Source organism: Alternaria dauci, chromosome 5 (assembly GCF_042100115.1).
Source record: "Alternaria dauci strain A2016 chromosome 5, whole genome shotgun sequence".
NCBI classification, from domain to species: Eukaryota; Fungi; Ascomycota; class Dothideomycetes; order Pleosporales; family Pleosporaceae; genus Alternaria; species Alternaria dauci.
Genome location: NC_091276.1, coordinates 799080 through 815742, shown reverse-complemented (window position 1 = coordinate 815742; position 16663 = coordinate 799080). Strand labels below are relative to the sequence as shown.

The window sequence follows — 16663 nt, the reverse complement described above, 5'->3', positions numbered from 1 at the left end:
GGAGCATGTGGAAAAAAGCATGATATCGCAACATGACCAAAACACAGCTCTTCAAATATACTCTCGGCTTTCAAATCAAATCCGCTCTATTCGCATAATACAGTCCAGCTGTGCCCCCATTTACACATCTCCACCTCTTCCTACATGCCCCAACAGTTCTGCGTTATACGTAAAACGCGGCTGCATGTCTATATCTAGATCTAGTTGATCGTCACCATCTAGTATTCCAGTGTCGCTATTCACGCATCTATCATGCGTATCAGTGCTGATAGAGTGATCGGAGTCATTGTAGACATCCGAGTTGAGATTGTAGTTGACTGCACTGTCTGGAACGACAAAGTCGCGGTCGCTGGTGGTCTCTCTTGCATGCGTAGGATTCGTGAAAGCTGGCTTCGTTCGTTTGGCGCCTACGTTTGAGCGAGTTTTCTTGTTTGACTTTGTGCTTTTAGCTACTCGAGTAGAAGTCTGCAGACCTCTAGACTTTGTAGCTTTCAGGGCGGGCTTTGATGTACGAGCCGCTGTAGTAGTATTGAACCCAGGACATGACTCGTCGTCATCCCATTCGAATGCTGGATCATTCAGGTCTATCTTGACCATAATCTCATCACCATCTTTGTCAACTCCAGGTCGATACTGTACTGCTGGTGCCTCACTCATTCTAATGGCTTGTTTCCTGGCTCGCGGTAAGTCACCTTCACTATCGATAATGAGATGATAGAGATCAATGACAGCAAGCGCGGGTGCCACAGCCATCAGTTGAGCAACTTTACTTCTTATACTGAAGTCATCAATGTCCATGAGACTCATATATGTATCCCCAGTCTTGCTCTCCCTTGGACGCTTGGTCCCCGACTGAGTTCTTCGGGTAGTTGGCGTATCAGGCATAACAGGAGTGGGAAGACGCAAGGTCCTGGCATCTGCCATCGTGGTCATGGCAGGCTTACGAATCGCTCCTGCCTTCTCATGACGAAGAGGGCTTTGGAAAGCATCTGAAGACGCGCCTGGATACAGGAAGTTGCTGATTGAACTCTGTGTCTTTGTAGTGCCTTTCGAAATGGCCGTTTTCTGATGCGTTGTGCGGCTGGTGAATGCTGGTGATGAGCGTCGCAGAACAAAGCCTGTGGGAGTATGAGAGTTCTCGAGTGGATCGATGAGCGAGGTATCAGATTGATGATGGCCCGGACTACTAATGTCAGCGTTGGTCCCAAGGTGTGTCGTGGGTGCCACATATTCGAACCTACCGCGAAGGGTTTCCTGCTCGCGAATCATCGTCGCTATCGAGCGTGATTGGTAACTCTCGTGAGGCACCTACTCGGGTACTGGACTCGGTTTTAGAGCTAGCCCTGGGTATCTTCCGAACTGGCATTTGAGGTTTTCGCCTTGCCCGACCGCGCTTCTCTTTCCCCGTCGCTGGACCCATATTGATCCTCTTGATGTTGCGCTGAAACCCCATGGTATCTTGTTGCTCGTGGGAAGGCTTGAGCTGTCGTTGCCGTGTGTGTTGTGCGCCTGCACGCTTGGTGACAGAACCGAGAGCGGGAAGGAATTTGTGCGTAACAGGGTGATTGAGTCTTGACAGCTCTAGTAACGATGCTATGCGGAATTGCGGCGGCCCGCATTGTGTTTGCGAGCCCTCGCTCCCCGCAAGATGACTCTGATACTGGCTGCTTAGACCGTAAGGTAGCAGTATATGTGAATGGGTATGCATGAGAATACTGTTAGGATAGCGCAAGAACAGTGTTAGGATATACCGAAAGTGAACGCGAGATTTAGCGAGTGGTCTGGCGTCGCAACCAGACTATCCGAACTGGCGGTATTGTTGCGCACAAAGACAAGAGTAGAGACGTTTGTCGCCCGGGACGCTATCACAAGGAAAGCGCGAGATGAGCATTCACGCATACATCATCACCCTACGGCATGATTGCAGTACAATGGATTCTCCAAAAAAAATGGATTCATCAGTCGTCTGACGAGTGCGATACACAACATGTCTCGTAATGACTCTTGCTCACTGTGCTTGCGAGAGTTGGATGTATAGTATCCCCCAACCAGATGACCATGCGGACTTGGATGAGATACGGAGGAAACTAGGTCGAAGGTGGGGAAAGAGGTGGGACGAGCTATTATACAGCAGCAGTGCTAGTCTGGCTTGGTTTGGTTTGGTTATCCTACTCGATTTTAGCTACGTTCTACAAACCACAACCTAATGATGATTGCTAAACCAAGCCTCCTCGAAAGCCAAAGGTAACTCTACACACTCGTAAGTTTTTGTTAAGCTCTGTTGTTGCCCTTGAGTCCCGCAATCTCAACTCCCCGCTCAAAGATCTTTGTTAAGATACTCTACAGGCCCAACATACACCTTGCGCCCTTTGAGAAAGAAATAGACCAGCGAGAATACCACAACAACGCCGTAGATCAGAATATTCCAGTTCATCAGGTCAGGTGTTGGGTGTGGAAATGTGGGGAAGAAGGCGAACACCAACACTACGCATAAGTACACAACGGACACACCATTGACCCAGATACCAGCGCGACCGAGCGAGAATTTGCATGGAAGGAGAACTTCTTTGTTCCACCTCTTGATGAACATGCATGAGATGCTGACGATGTAGGACGAGAGGAGAGCACATGTGCCTAGCGACGCAACAGAGTTGAACGCTACGGTGCTGCCAATGTTGATGAGAGAGAGTCCAACGGCAATACCAAAAGACACAAGAACGCTGTTGAGAGGGATGTCCCAGCCTGGTCGAACTCGGGACAGAAAGGCGCTGAAAGGGACGCCATGGTCGCGAGCAAAGGCGAAGAGCTGGCGCGAGCATGTTGCCACATTGTTAACGCATCCAAACACGGCCATGATAGTCGTAATCGATGCTAGAGCTGTAGCCCCTGGGATGGACTGCGTAGCGTTGTACATAATCTGAATGTGGGGCTGCCCTGTTGGCGATGAGATGGCGCTCTCCACGTCGCCGAGGCAGAAACAGAAGGTTACCAGCATGAGGAAACCTAGGCTGCTGTTGACTACCGCTGTCCAGATCATGGCGCGGGGAAGTGTGTGTGAGGCGTCCTTCAGTTCTTCAGACATATGGGTCGCAGCATCCGCACCTAAGAGAGAGAAGATAGGCGATAGCTGTCCCACCAACACAGACAGACCTATGCTGCCCCATCCCGCGTTGTCTTGAAATCCACCGAAAACCTCTTTGGATGGACTACGCGGCCCCAGAACCCACATTGTGATGAAGATGGCAAAAAATCCAAAGATGTGCAGGACTAGGACAATGCCTTCGACTAGTGGTAGCTTACGAGCTAACAGCGTGTTGAAAAGAATCGAGAACGTTGCTACGGCAATAACCAGGAGGGTACCGTGCCATCGTTCGGGGACATAGTTTGGGTTGTTGAGGATGACAAGTCCTTGGACCTGACCGCCAGCAAGGAAGGCGATGGATGCAATTCCGGTCTGCCAACCTAGCACGCACAGCCAGCCACTACTATGTGATCAGTATTGAGGCTCGTGAAGGTGCTCAGGGCAACGAACACAAGATAACTTAAGAACTTCTGGTGTTTCTTCGGCGCAAACTCAGACACCCAGTGATACTGTCCTCCGGAAGTAGGAGCCCTTCATTCTAGTTAGCAATTGTCTCGTCTCGAAGGAACTCCAGCAACGGGCCGCCACGCACATTGAAGCCATCTCAGCCATGGAGACGATGACAAAGCCCATGCCCACCGTTGTGACGAGGAACATGACAATAGCGCCACCGGTGCCACCATTCGTTAATGGGATGATTAGAGTTCTGCTGGACGTCAGACAGCGCAAACCAAATGCTCATGAGTACTCACGTCAGTATGGTTTCCCATGTCGCCATCAAAACCATGCTGTATCCAAATATCGACACAAAACGGAAGTTTCGTCGCAGCTCCTGTTGCTTTCCCATACGATACATGTCCTTTTGGTCGCCAGCGGTCCCTTTCTTTTCTGAAACTATGCCATCCTGTTGTAACTCACTGTCAAAAGGCTGGGCTACAGCAGCAGCCTTATTCTTTAGGTCTGACATAATGGAAAAACGAATATGAAGAGTGTAAGTTGACAGGAATGAGTGTGAGAGTTGAAAGGAACCAAATGATTATCGCGATACAATAGGCCTCCACCAGGAGACTGAAGAGCGAATTTAGACACTCGTGGAGAGTTGAAAGGAATGAGTGCGAGCGTTGGAGCGTCGACCAAGCGACACGACAATCGCGAAGACCCGAAATTGCTTGCATGACACTAAGAACGATGGGAAAGATGGCGGAAATGCACCTGGCTCAATAGCACGGGAAATATCTGAGAAGCCAGCTGCAAGACGAAACCACTCAGAGGACGTGATGGGTGGATACAGGTTGATGGTACAGGGGACGGGCCGGCCAAAGCCCCGGGGGAGGCTAGCACGCCGCCCGGCAGGGTAAGCGGCATTCGAGCCGATGCAACTTGGACCCCTTCGCATCCTCCACTCGGTGATGAGGAAAAACCGAACGCCGTCCCCTTACATAGCTGAGCGTGGGGTGTGCGATTTTACCTAATCACCGAGTGCTCTGCGACACGCCATCGATGCTGGATGCCTTGTCAACACGGCTCGCGTGCGGAAACCCGCTTCGGCTGCATCACATTGTCCGGCCCGTAGGTACTAGCCCATGCAGCTCGCAAGATGAGAGACGGACAACGTTCTGCACAAGGGAGCACAGATGCGATTCCAACGAGACGACAGCCCAAGGGTTGTAGCATACGCTACCAACTCCAGGGTCGAAGCTATCGTCTAACAGTCAAAGCCTGCCGTCACACATATCTCCCAACAGCTCCAGCATGTCCGCAATAATGCAAGACGGCTATCGCTGGGCGCGTATTACGTCTGATGACCACAGTGGGAGCCTATATATTGTCACATTCCTCACATTCACTTATACCAGCCTTACATTTTTCACACGGATATTCATCAGATGGCGCATGCTGGGACTGGACGACGCAGCGATGCTGATTGCGCAGGTACGGTTGCCACCAGCATGGCATTGCTCGTATCGATGTATTAACAACAACAGATCGCCAACATTGTTCAGTTCTCGCTACTTCTTGCTTCTCTGTCAGCTGGGTTGGCACAATCATTTGAGTCCCTTACCGACGAGCAATACTTATGGATGGTCTCTGTAATACAACTCCAACCAGCGCGACAAACTTTTCTGACACATGGACAGACCTATTCCCGCAGTCAAGTCTTTATCTACATATCCCTCGGCTTCTCAAAGACTGCCTTGATATTGTTGGTAAGACGCATCTTCATACGTGACATGAAGCACGCTTGGGCAGTGTGTAATGTGGGCACCGTGGTCACCGTAACGTGGACACTTGTATCTGCAGTGCTGGTCTCAGCTAGCTGCACAAGTGAGAGCTTATCTCCAAGGAAACCCTCTGATATCTGCCGTGGCATCGAAACTCGCTATTTGGTCGTGGTAATCACTGACGGAATAACTGACGTAATGCTGGCCTTCATACCCACATACCTGTGTCGCCGTCTTCAAATGAACATTGTGTTCAAGCTGCAGGTCCTGGGGCTTTTTGCGCTACGGCTGCCCCTTGTTATGCTTGCTGGGCTATTCTACAAAACTTGGAACAGCTCGTTACACGTCGAAAACCCGGGTGTCGAGCGTACAACAGCGTTGATTTATCAGCAATCGCAGCTCTGCTTCTCGCTGATAGCCGCGACGATACCCTGTCTGAAGTCGTTCATCCAGAGCTTTGATACCGGCAGCGGTCAGAAAGCAGGCTTTGGTTACTCTTCCGATCCTGACGCTTATGGACACATGTCGAGTGTACATCACAGAACTGCGCAGTCCGATCAAGATGAAAGCTACCCAATGTCCCGGCTTATTCGTGGTCAAAACGGTACATCGCGACTGCGAGGAGGCGCCAGCGAAGGCGCAGTCAGGGTCAATAGGAAGCCATCCATTCCTGAACGCAGTTTTGGCACAGATGATGAGATCGGGGAGCTGGAGCGCAGGAGTACGCAAGAATCCGACCGGAAAAGTCAGCACAGCACTCAAGAGCTTTTTATTCGGAAGGACGTACAGTTTGAAGTCAAGCGTGAACCTGTAAAGAAGGGAGTTGATCCGCATCGGCCAGGGCTACTTCGCTTGCCTAAGTAGTTGTGTTAAGTCATACGGCAGGGCCGTCGATTATGCGAACATCGTGAAAGACGCATACAATTGCCAAAAGATCGAGCGATGTGAACAGAAGTGATAGTGCCTACTTTTTTGTACAATGACCACAACGACTACAGAGCTCTCTCTTGCCTTGCCTCGCTATCCTTAACCCACGCAAACAAGATGCTCCCGCCCTTCACATCTTCCTTCTTTAATGGATTTCCTTCCCCTTCGTGTGCATTCCCCACTACCTCATCAAACCCACACTTTAAATAAAATCCATCTGAGCCCTCACTCGCCATTACACTCGCCCGAACACCCTCTTCCTCGGCATGATCTAAGCCCCACCGCACTAGCAGCCGTCCAGCCCCGCGACCCTCGAAATCTGGATCCACGCAGCACAGCGAAAGGTACCAATTGGTTGCGCACGAACCGGCCCAGTGGTGTTTAGTGTAAGGCGCGGAATCGGCTAGGATCGTCTTCTTCGAGGGGTCTAGTGCGCGATTGTGGGTTGAAAGCAAGGCGGGAAATGTACCGGGATCAGTCCATTCTGTGATGATCTTTTGCGCGCTTGGGTCGTCGCCTTGCCGTTGCCAGATTGCTGCGCCGATAATCTTCTCATGCTCACCACCCTCGGCGGTCGTGACGGCAACAATGATCTTGTTTCGTGGATTGGCCCAATTATTGCGCACATAACCGTGCCAGAAGATTTGCACGTCGTCAGGATACTGTGCTCGGTAGGGATGCATTACTCGACCAAAGAGGTCTTCTTCCAGGAACGCACGTGCGCAGATGTCGACGATGACCGGTTCATCCGAGGGCTTTGCAAGGCGTAGGTGCATGCTTGGAATTTTGAACGAGTGCTGCTACTGATAGGAAAAGACCCAGACAATCGGCTTTTATCTAGAGTGACACGGGAGAGCTCCTATACGTCCTTCCTGTTTTGCGCGCATCACAAAAACAGGCTACTCATAAGCACTTATCACAAGGAAACATAGTAGACTACTCTACAGACCTCTGCGTCAAGCTTTCTTCCTAATACTTTCTTGGCTGAAGGATTCTGCGGACGCGAGTGTTACGATCTAGACTGCCTAGAGGACACCCAAGGGTTACGTAATCACTTTAAAGGATCGTACGACACAGTCGAAGGATGGCGGCATAGCGATTACGCCGCAGTCACGTGACTAATAGCCTACAAGCTAATCACGCTGAACACGAGTTATCACTCTTCTACGATTACTTACATGCAAATATTATGCCAACATAAGTAAGATAAACGATGTCTTGGTGGCACGACTGCCTCCCTGTCCACTCAAGGGAACCCGATTGCGTCGAGATTTGACAATGTATACGTATGGGGGGTTGAAGAGCAAAGAATAGCTGCCGCCAAATTCAGATGCTGCTTGCACCCTTCACTAATTGTGGCCGTGTGATGCAAATGGTACGCCTTTTCTTCTATTGTCAGCCGTCTAGCAACGATACACTGTCCGTCAAGGAGGCGTTTAGCAATTTCTGTCTAGACTACGACGGACTACTATGCTCACACTGCCATTCTATTTGTCCAAGTGAGCACGGAACATCTCAGGGTATCGATGGCCTGAGACAGTTGCCTTGCTAAGAGCTTTATCGAGCTCTTGAGTCTCGGCCTGCGTAAGCTCTACGTACTTGGTGTTCTCCATGACACGCTCTATCTTGGTGGAACCAGGGATAGGCAGAACACCCTGCTGCTGTACCCAAGCGATAGCGACCTGAGCGCTGGTAGCCCCCTTCTTCTTGGCAACATTCTCAACAGCCTCTGCTAGTTCCACGTTCTTCTCGAAGTTTCCTGGCTGGAAGCGCGGATACCAACGGCGGAAGTCGTCCTTGGGGATATCATCAAGAGTCTTGAACTGCCCAGTGAGCCAGCCGCGGTCGAGGGGACTATAGCCGACGATTGGGATGCCGAGCTCGCGGCAAGTGTCGACGACGCCTCCCTTCTCCAAAGCCCCTTGTGAAAACAGACTCAACTCAATCTCGACGGCGGCGGGAGGATATACGGCATGAGCACGACGGATGGTCTGAGCGTTCACCTCGCTGAGGCCATAGGACCCAATCTTGCCCTCCTTAATCAGTTCCACCAGCGCTTTGACACTTTCCTCTATGGGAATGTCAGGGTCGACGCGTGCGGGCTCAAAGAGATCGATGGACTTGATGCCGTCGAGCAAGGTGAGGCATTCGTCAACGGAGGCTCGAATCTGCTCCGGACTAGCGGCTGGTGACTGCGTAGCTCCATCATAGGCACCTTTGATGCTGAGCACAACGCGAGATGCGTCCTCCGGGTACTTGGTAAAGTAGTACTTGAGAAGCTGAAGAGAATTCGCATTTGGAGGTCCGTAGAAGGTACCCTAATGAGGATGTCAGCAGATATTGTATGGAGAGATCTCTCGTGGGTTTCGTACAGCGTTCCAGAAGGTGGCGCCATTTTCCAAAGCGGTCCTCATTGGCTTGATTGCTTCATCGTGAGTAATGTCGCCGAACAGCGTGAGGGCTATACAGGCAATGTTTAGCGATTGTGGTAGCGGACCGATGTCCTTTGCCTAGCCACTTACTCATCAGACCATAGCCGATGGGGCCAACAGGCTTCCCAGCGATTGTCTTAGGGGCGGACAAGGAAGACATCTTGTTCATGTGTTGGAGATTGAGTTGAGGTGTTTGTGCTAGATAACTCCAGAGCTGGGGCGTAATTGATCCTTTAGATACGCCCCGTTCTCCTTCTTCCACCTATTAACTCCGGCCAGGCTGACGACACGGACGATTGTGCTGCATCGGACATAAGACACCACCCCTAATTCCACGCAGCTTGTGAACTTTTATCTTCGTGTGCGGGGCATTTTTCTAGTTGCAGTGGCAGCACTACACTTGGAGGCGCCTTTTTGGTGGACTTTGATAACGCCGATGGAGCCTGGGCGGGCGCCAATCGGGAAAGAAATCAGCCAAGCGACGTGATATCGCTTACACCCTCATCATACTCATGATGCGATTGAACATGATATCGGGCTCGACACTTCGAAGTTTGTTCTTTTCGCGCTGCTCTCTTGATAGTCTTCTTTCACGGTGACCACGTGGATGTGACGGGCGATATGAGAAAGTTAGTAAGGGCCGAAAACCAACGTAAACAGGCCACTTTCACTGATATGAAAGCTCTCTTTGATAATATAGAACATTGGAAAGAAACTCCATGGTTCCTCACCGTAGTGCTGCCTTCTGCTAGCTCAAAGTACCAACCTTGTTCTTCTCAGCAAGCACGTCTTGGAGCAGCGGGGCCCAGTCTTTCAAAGAGCGACAGACATGACTCAAGATGGAGTCCATGCTTTAAATCTCAGAGGTTGCAGCTCGTCTCATGGTTGGCGCGGACAGTTCTACGGCGCTGTCCTGTACCCGTTGACTAGAGTCTTGACGTGTCTGACGAGCTCAATGTTCACAGCAGATTTTATGGATACTTTTTGTGCGTGCCGGCCGACGTGCGATGCTGCTATGCCGAGCACGCATATTTTGTAAATGCAACATTTAGTTCCCATTCTCATCGACGAAGCTATACTTTATAACAATGGTCCAGTGCTAGCTCAACTCGAAAGGTGCCAAGGTACGCTCGCAGACGAGGGAGCGCAAGATATATATGTAGATCCAAATCTAGATGAGAACCCGACGAGGTGTATATCGGCGCATCGCGATGAAAGGCGCGTGGGCGATCCGGTGGTAGGCAACGTATCGGTGTTGTTGAAAGAGCGCAGGCTATCGAGTGAACGGGCAATGAGCTATATGTCATGTGTCAGTATTGGCGGGCCACGAGACGCTGCGGTTTCTGCTCAGCAGCTATGGATCTTCGTCGCAAGGACCGATTCGTTCATGCACGCTTATCCGGTTCGTCGTATGCTAGTGTGGTGTTCGCAAGGCTCTCGGGTAACAGTGTGCCATAGAGGGCGACGGTCTCTGTGTAACGCGCGTGCAAAGTGCATCATGAGGACGCGAAGGTTTAGTGTAAGTGCTGATGGAGAGGGGTGAGGGAGAAGGCCTTGCCTGTGGCAGATGCGGCAAGCGGTTTCAACTGTCCAGATGACGATGACATCACGCCCCACCTAGCGCGTTACTTCCGCGTTCCGACCCCCTCCCCCGGCGAATACATCTGCATGGCAGTCATCCCATACCAAGAATGTCCGTCGACTTCGAAGGCTGTGTCTACATGTGCTTCCCATATTGATCTCAGTAATATCACGCCGTCACTCCCGGTTGTGCAGACAGAAGTATCCAATGCCCATGACACCCAAGCATGCTTCTAACAGAACACATGCCGCAGTAACGATATCCGGCAAGACTATCAAATCCAAACTGGTGCTGCGCACTGGAAAGCCGCCACCATGATGAAGTCCGCTGACGAAGACCTATCGCCGGCCGATAGTTCCTACCTCGTCCTGCGACATCCTACCGCTGATGAGTCCACGGCAATTTGGACGAATACCTCCGCCATATGGAAAGATTCGCTCACACCCACGCTGTTCTTGGAAGAGTCGCAGTTCCTCACCACCGTGTCTTTGGCCCGCAATGGAGGCATGACAATGTGGATCTTAGTTCATCGGGATCAAGCCCCAGATGAACGTCAGATCCTATGCTCTTGCGAGAGCTTCTACAAGCGCTCGCTCACCGCCGATACCAGCGGTGCGGTCAGTGAGAACATAGTGCACGGCATAGCTAGTGTCTTTTGCTCCAAGGCATATCGAGGCCGAGGGTACTCAGCACGCATGATGCGTGAGTTGGCGAAAATGTTACACACGTGGCAGGCGGATGGGCAACAGTGCGTAGGGAGCACTTTATACTCTGATATCGGCAAGCAGTTCTATACGAAGCTGGGTTGGCCACCAAACACAACTAATTCACAGATCGAGCTTCAACCTGATGCAACGTCGTGGCCTTCGCTCGCTTCACCAATCATAAAAGATGAACTAGAAGCACTGTGTAAGCGGGATGAAAGGATGGTGCGGTCTCGTATGGCTATGCCCTCACAAGACTCAAGGTCTCGCTTCACAATCCTTCCAGACCTGGACCACATGCTCTGGCACATATCTAAAGAAGAGTTTGCTACCAGACACCTTTTCAATAAGACACCCAACGTGAAAGGTGCTATCGTCGGACCGCCCAGCAGTCAAATCTGGGCAGTTTGGACTCGCCGGTACTACAATCACCCCAACAAAGATCCACCAGAAAACGTGTTATACATACTTCGGCTTGTGATAGAGATCGACGAGACCGCAACAAGGCTATCTTCAGATGCCGCAAAGCGCCCTGGTTCTAATGTCTACGACCAGCAAACGAAGTACCTCAGAGCAGTTCTGCAAACAGCGCAGGCCGAAGCGAAGAAGTGGGGATTAGATATCGTCAAGTTATGGGATCCGACGCCCTTGGTTCTAGACATGCTGGCTCAGAGTGGCCTGGAGTATGAGATTGTAGAGCGCAAGAACGATAGTATCGCCAGCCTGCTTTGGTACGACGAGGGTGGTGGTGCTGACCATGAGGCGCCTTTGTGGGTGAACAACGAGTATTATGCGTGGCAATAAGAGTTCAGAAACGTGGGGGTTCTTGCTCATCTATACGCCAACCCAGAGCTCGTGGCAAATATTTCCACCCTTCTACCACAGCCAAACATATGCTGCGTCGGCACTCGCACGCGTGATAGTCTCTTTGATTGAAACATGGTCAAGAAATGCTTCATTGCCGTACCATGTCCGAACCTAGACAGCACCAGCAACACGCCAGTTGTCTGGATGCGTTGTCTGGCGCTTCTCAAGCATTGACAGTTCTGAAGGGATGTAAGCGGGCAAAGCAACATCGACTTGTCTGGACCGCTCGAGGTGAGGCTAACTGACGTGCGTATCAGTGGGCCGACATGCAGAGTATCCCCATGGTTGGACGAGGAGATGCTACATAGCGGCCACGTTGGCCAAGGCTAATACATGCTTTGACAAAACTTCGTTCTGGTTCGTCTTGGTGCAGGGTCGATTCTGGGTCCCATTTTTCTTATTGCCCCGCGTCAGCCGCGACGGGGGAGGCATCAGCCGTCCTGGCTAGCTGGCTCAAGTAGAGTGCGACCAGGCGTACCGGAGGAGCTGATCAAAGGGCTCGCAGCCGAAAGTGTCGTGTAAGATTTTCAAACTGGCCATACGAGCGATTTGGTGTGAGCTGGGGTGGAGGATGCAGTATTGCGTGCCTTTTTCCATGGTGGCCGCGTCGGAGAGTGGTGCAACCGTAGAACGGGAGGCGGTATGAGGACGTCCGCGGAATGGGGTCGTAGACTCACGCTGACCCTGGCGCATACAGTCGTTCTACCATTGGTCAGGATACTGATCCTTGCAAACCGACCCAGCGTAAGCATTTGAAACTATCGCGAAAGGTATCCCCTAGAATCCGTAACGAAGTTCCGGGTAGAGGGTCGTGGCAGCATGTACAAGGCGAGCTTTCGCCTAGCAGAAATTCCTTCTGACGGCCGCTTGGGCGACGAGTCTCCACAGCACAGCATTGCTTTTCTCCACATTTGCTTGAGCTGAGTGTCTCGTGAGGGGCCGGATTGGACGATCGCTGCAAACCGTGTATGGTCTTTGAGTGTAGGTGGCATGATGCTGGAGGTGTTGTGGGTACGAAGAAGAAATATATGCGAGTTTGGTGGAGACCGAGGACATGCGAACAGAACAAAAAGCGCTTTGTCAGAGATTCTTCAAACGAAAGCAGAACAAGAGAGGACTGAGAATGGGCAATGTGCTCAGGGTGTGCACGGGTCGAAGCTTCAAGAGTAAGCAAAGGGTCAATTTGTATGATCCGTCCTAGTAATGTTTGTTGATCATGTACACAAGAGTCAAATTGCAGGCCCGTGTTAGCTGGAACTTTGCCGTGGCTGGAAACAACGGTCCAGAGGCAGGGAGAGCAACCCTTGTCTAACGAGCGTCTGCAGATGCTCTGTGCGGCGGCGTCTTGATAGGCGGAATAGTCGTCGGCGCTACCGTCGCCATGCAACAGATGGGGTTCTCGAGGAGCAGACATTTGATACGAGTACACGGTAAACGGCTGATGGCTAATATTACATGGCTACTGGCCGTCGCAATGCAGGTCCTGGAGTGATCACGATCGGCCGGGTCTAGGCAGGGCGGACGCTAACGCGGATTGGGCCAACGACGTCACGGCAAGCCACCCAGCCACGCCCGCATGGATCGATGAATGTCTCCACTCGACGCCGTCTCCACGGTACACTTCACCCAGACACCTCACAGCCCACACCGCACCGCGACACGTACTATTCCCAACAGAAGCCGTCGCGCATACATGAGTGCCATCACCGCGCTGCATGTGGCAGACTCTGCGATCATACAATCGTGATTTTGCCATTCCGGGTTCCAAACGGTCACGGATGGCGTCTGGGAGCATTGGCGACGTGCCTGCCGCGACTTTTGCTGAGTACGTAGACGATCCCTTCTTCGAACACGGCAATGGGCCAGGTGCATCGCATACGTCGAGGGAAGACGGCCATGGTTTCACCAAGAATGCGCCGTCTGCCGATGCACCGCAGTCGGTCCTGGCGCAAAGGCCCGAAGCACCTTCGCGATGCATCGCGTTGCGCCCGGCGCTGACCCACCGCCTCTATTCCCACCGCCTGCATGTACGGGCAAAAGCTAAGCTGCAACGCGATAGACTGCTCTCCGGCCCTATGATCGATATCTACGTAGGCGACTCCAAGCGCCACTGGTCGCTGCACCGCAACCTCCTGTGCCACCACTCCGAGACCCTCGAGAACGAGCTGCTCGGTGATGCAGACGGCCACACTAGAAAAGACCAGCTCCATCTTCCCGAATATAGCCCCGCCGGCTTCGAGCTGCTCGTCAAATGGCTCTACCAAGGCAGCCTCGACGATGTCTCGGACATGGCGGATGCCAATCTCAAGTACGAGTATGCCGTGAGCTGCCATAAACTCTACCTCCTCTGCGATCGCTTCGACATGGCTCAGTTGAAGAACGTCGCCATGGATCAGTATAGAAAAGGCCTGAATGAAGCCGAACTGGTACCTGACGCTGACGAGATCGACGACATCTATCGCAAAAGCCCCGCAGGCTCGCCGTTCCGTAAGCTCATGACGCGCATCGCAGCCCGCCAGATCATGGATCCTGGCAATGAGCGCGATGTCGAGACTTATCGCGAATGCTTTGAGAACAACCCCGATTTCGCCATCGACTTGGTCAAGGCAATCAGGGCAGGTACGGGCGGCATGCTATTTGACGACCCTACAGACGAAGGCAACGAGTGCGACTACCATGACCACGAAGCTGGGCCCAACTGCCACATAAAGGGCAAGGGCAAGGGGAAGCAAGGTGTGTGACTCTGATCTCCACCCAGCCCGTTCTCAATTTCATGTCAGCCGTCTCATTGCTGTCACAATCACAACACGCATAATAACATCCATTAACCAGTAAAGAAGAAGGCCGGCCCGTCATCCGCCAAATCCGTCCCTTACATAAGCTCCGACCAGCAGAGCCGCCCTCCCCGCCCTCCTCCCCCGAAGACGCCTCACCCGCCTCCTCCCCCGCCGGCTCGCCCACAAGAAGGCGGCGCCCGTCCTCTCCGCCGTCGACTGACCAGCCCGGCGAGTTCGACCGTGGTCACGTCGACGGAGATGGCAGTCGCCAGTCAGCAGCCCAATCCCGACGCGATTCGCGAGAGGGAGAAGGACAGAGAGAGGCTGCGCAAAGTGACGCCACCGGAGAGAAGCCGCTTAGAGCGAGCTCAGAGCAGCGGAACGGAGATACAGAAATCACGCCCAGTCCTAGAAGAGCGCCGCCGAAGCTCAGACGACGCGTCTCCCCCGCACCAGAATAGTCACAATGGAGACGAAGCGCTCGGCGAGCTTGAAGGAGGACCAGTGCAACCGCCACAAAGAACACCCTCGCGAAGAGGAATCTGGGAATGGGCCAAAGTAGGAACGGGCAGACTGAACATCATCGGACGAATACCGCATCCTGAATGGAAGGGTCCGATAGTGTCGCACGAAGTCGTTGCGAATGGCGATTCGCGGATAAGCACCATTCCCGAGATACATGATGATTTCAGCATCCCGTCCACAACGGCTACCGAAGCGAACAACGTACAAGAATATAACCAGGCAATGGCGGCCAAAATGGAAGGATTTGGGTTGTCCCATGCTCACATCACAACGTCGCCATCCTTCTCGCAGACGAAGCGCTCCTCCGACGACCTCGTCGCTGCATCATCTACAGCTAGCACGCCGGCCAACCTAAATATTGTCTCCGAGGGTTGGACGAATGGCGAGCGCATCACACCACAACCTTCCAAGGATAGCCCACCATTGACGCCGGACACCCCTACGCCAAATCAACGCAGGAAGGATTCACCAATAGAGGATGAGAGCACGCCCACAAAGGGCACATCGGAGAGCGTAACGGCAGAGATGGCTGATCAACCTCAGAACGGCATCAAAGCCACTCCTACTCCTGACCGCATTCCAAAGTACCGGATAGCGCTGACGTCGAGTTTCCTTTCCCCAGCTCGCAGTACCACGAGTTCGACTTCTTAACTTCATTGATCATGATCATGATTACGATTTGATGCGATACCCTATACATATATATTATCTGGCGTTCTAAGCACAGAATCTTTTAATGCATATCATTCTATCACAAACATCAGCAGCATCCTTCACTGACTTCATGAGCGCAACACCACAACCATTCTTTCACATACGACCATAGGATCTTGAGAGCAAGGCTTCCCGTTCGCTCAGCCCTATTTAAGCAAGATACCGGCGGATTAGTAGTTAGGTGGGTGACCACTAGCGAATCCCCGCTGTTGTATGTTTTTGTTTTTTGCCAACCCCTCCTTTTGCTGAGCTTTTCGATCTTTCAGCGCCCGGTGCAGAATCCTGCAATATGGCTCCATGAAGACTCTCTCGTTAGCTCAACCCGTGAGGTGCTTTTGTTTTTCTTGTAACGCCTACGTTTGCTGCCTCGACCAACGATTTATATTGACTCGAAACAAACCTATACAACCAGGCAGATGCTTTTACACTAGCTATTTGTAAAGCTTAAGGTCTGGTCAAACTGGAGAGCAGCGTTTGCTACAGATTTGCTGAATTAGTTCTGCTTCGTCCTCGCCGTCATTGGATTTCCGACCAAAGTTTGGCTAACACGAAATCGCGAGGACTTGGACTATTTGATGGCTTTTGGATACCTTCACAGACATCCATCATTGTCTCTCGACCCTAGAGGAAGCGTAAGTGCAAGAATTTACCCCGCGTACTTCGTATTCACGTGCTGTAGACTTATTGTCAAAGTGTAGTAGTGCACAAAAGCGGCACGGGTATTCACATCTATCATCTGTTTGCAGGCAGTCAATTTAAATGCAATCGAAGCATCTTTGTGTCTACCCCGCACCATGAGCAGGCTGTGGTTGTGGCACAGTTGTACGAGAG

The 16663-nt window shown here is 52.0% G+C and overlaps 5 protein-coding genes across 5 annotated transcripts; 3 read left to right on the top strand and 2 right to left on the bottom strand.

Annotated features, from left to right (window-relative positions):
• Window positions 1-2157: 2157 nt before the first annotated feature.
• ACET3X_005793 (uncharacterized protein) lies at window positions 2158-4307 on the bottom strand. The gene is made up of 4 exons (XM_069451934.1): window positions 3835-4307; window positions 3675-3788; window positions 3533-3613; window positions 2158-3482 (listed from the first exon to the last, which is right to left on the bottom strand). The coding sequence occupies exons 1-4, from the start codon at window positions 4047-4049 to the stop codon at window positions 2318-2320; spliced, it is 1575 nt and encodes a 524-aa protein (XP_069306153.1). The 5' UTR covers window positions 4050-4307; the 3' UTR covers window positions 2158-2317.
• Window positions 4308-4496: 189 nt separating this feature from the next.
• ACET3X_005792 (uncharacterized protein) lies at window positions 4497-6168 on the top strand (the record flags this gene model as incomplete). Its single annotated transcript, XM_069451933.1, has 4 exons — window positions 4497-5014; window positions 5068-5172; window positions 5221-5289; window positions 5569-6168. Exons 1-4 carry the CDS (start codon window positions 4835-4837, stop codon window positions 6166-6168), a joined length of 954 nt encoding a protein of 317 aa, XP_069306152.1. The 5' UTR covers window positions 4497-4834.
• A 1444-nt stretch (window positions 6169-7612) lies between these two features.
• On the bottom strand, window positions 7613-10199 carry ACET3X_005791 (uncharacterized protein). Its single transcript, XM_069451932.1, has 3 exons — window positions 8754-10199; window positions 8604-8692; window positions 7613-8549 (listed from the first exon to the last, which is right to left on the bottom strand). The coding sequence occupies exons 1-3, from the start codon at window positions 8830-8832 to the stop codon at window positions 7719-7721; spliced, it is 999 nt and encodes a 332-aa protein (XP_069306151.1). The 5' UTR covers window positions 8833-10199; the 3' UTR covers window positions 7613-7718.
• A 360-nt stretch (window positions 10200-10559) lies between these two features.
• ACET3X_005790 (uncharacterized protein) lies at window positions 10560-11753 on the top strand (the record flags this gene model as incomplete). The annotated part of the gene is made up of 1 exon (XM_069451931.1): window positions 10560-11753. The coding sequence occupies one exon, from the start codon at window positions 10560-10562 to the stop codon at window positions 11751-11753; it is 1194 nt and encodes a 397-aa protein (XP_069306150.1).
• Window positions 11754-13426: 1673 nt separating this feature from the next.
• ACET3X_005789 (uncharacterized protein) lies at window positions 13427-15870 on the top strand. Its single transcript, XM_069451930.1, has 3 exons — window positions 13427-13641; window positions 13876-14549; window positions 14649-15870. The coding sequence occupies exons 1-3, from the start codon at window positions 13532-13534 to the stop codon at window positions 15767-15769; spliced, it is 1905 nt and encodes a 634-aa protein (XP_069306149.1). The 5' UTR covers window positions 13427-13531; the 3' UTR covers window positions 15770-15870.
• Window positions 15871-16663: the final 793 nt, after the last annotated feature.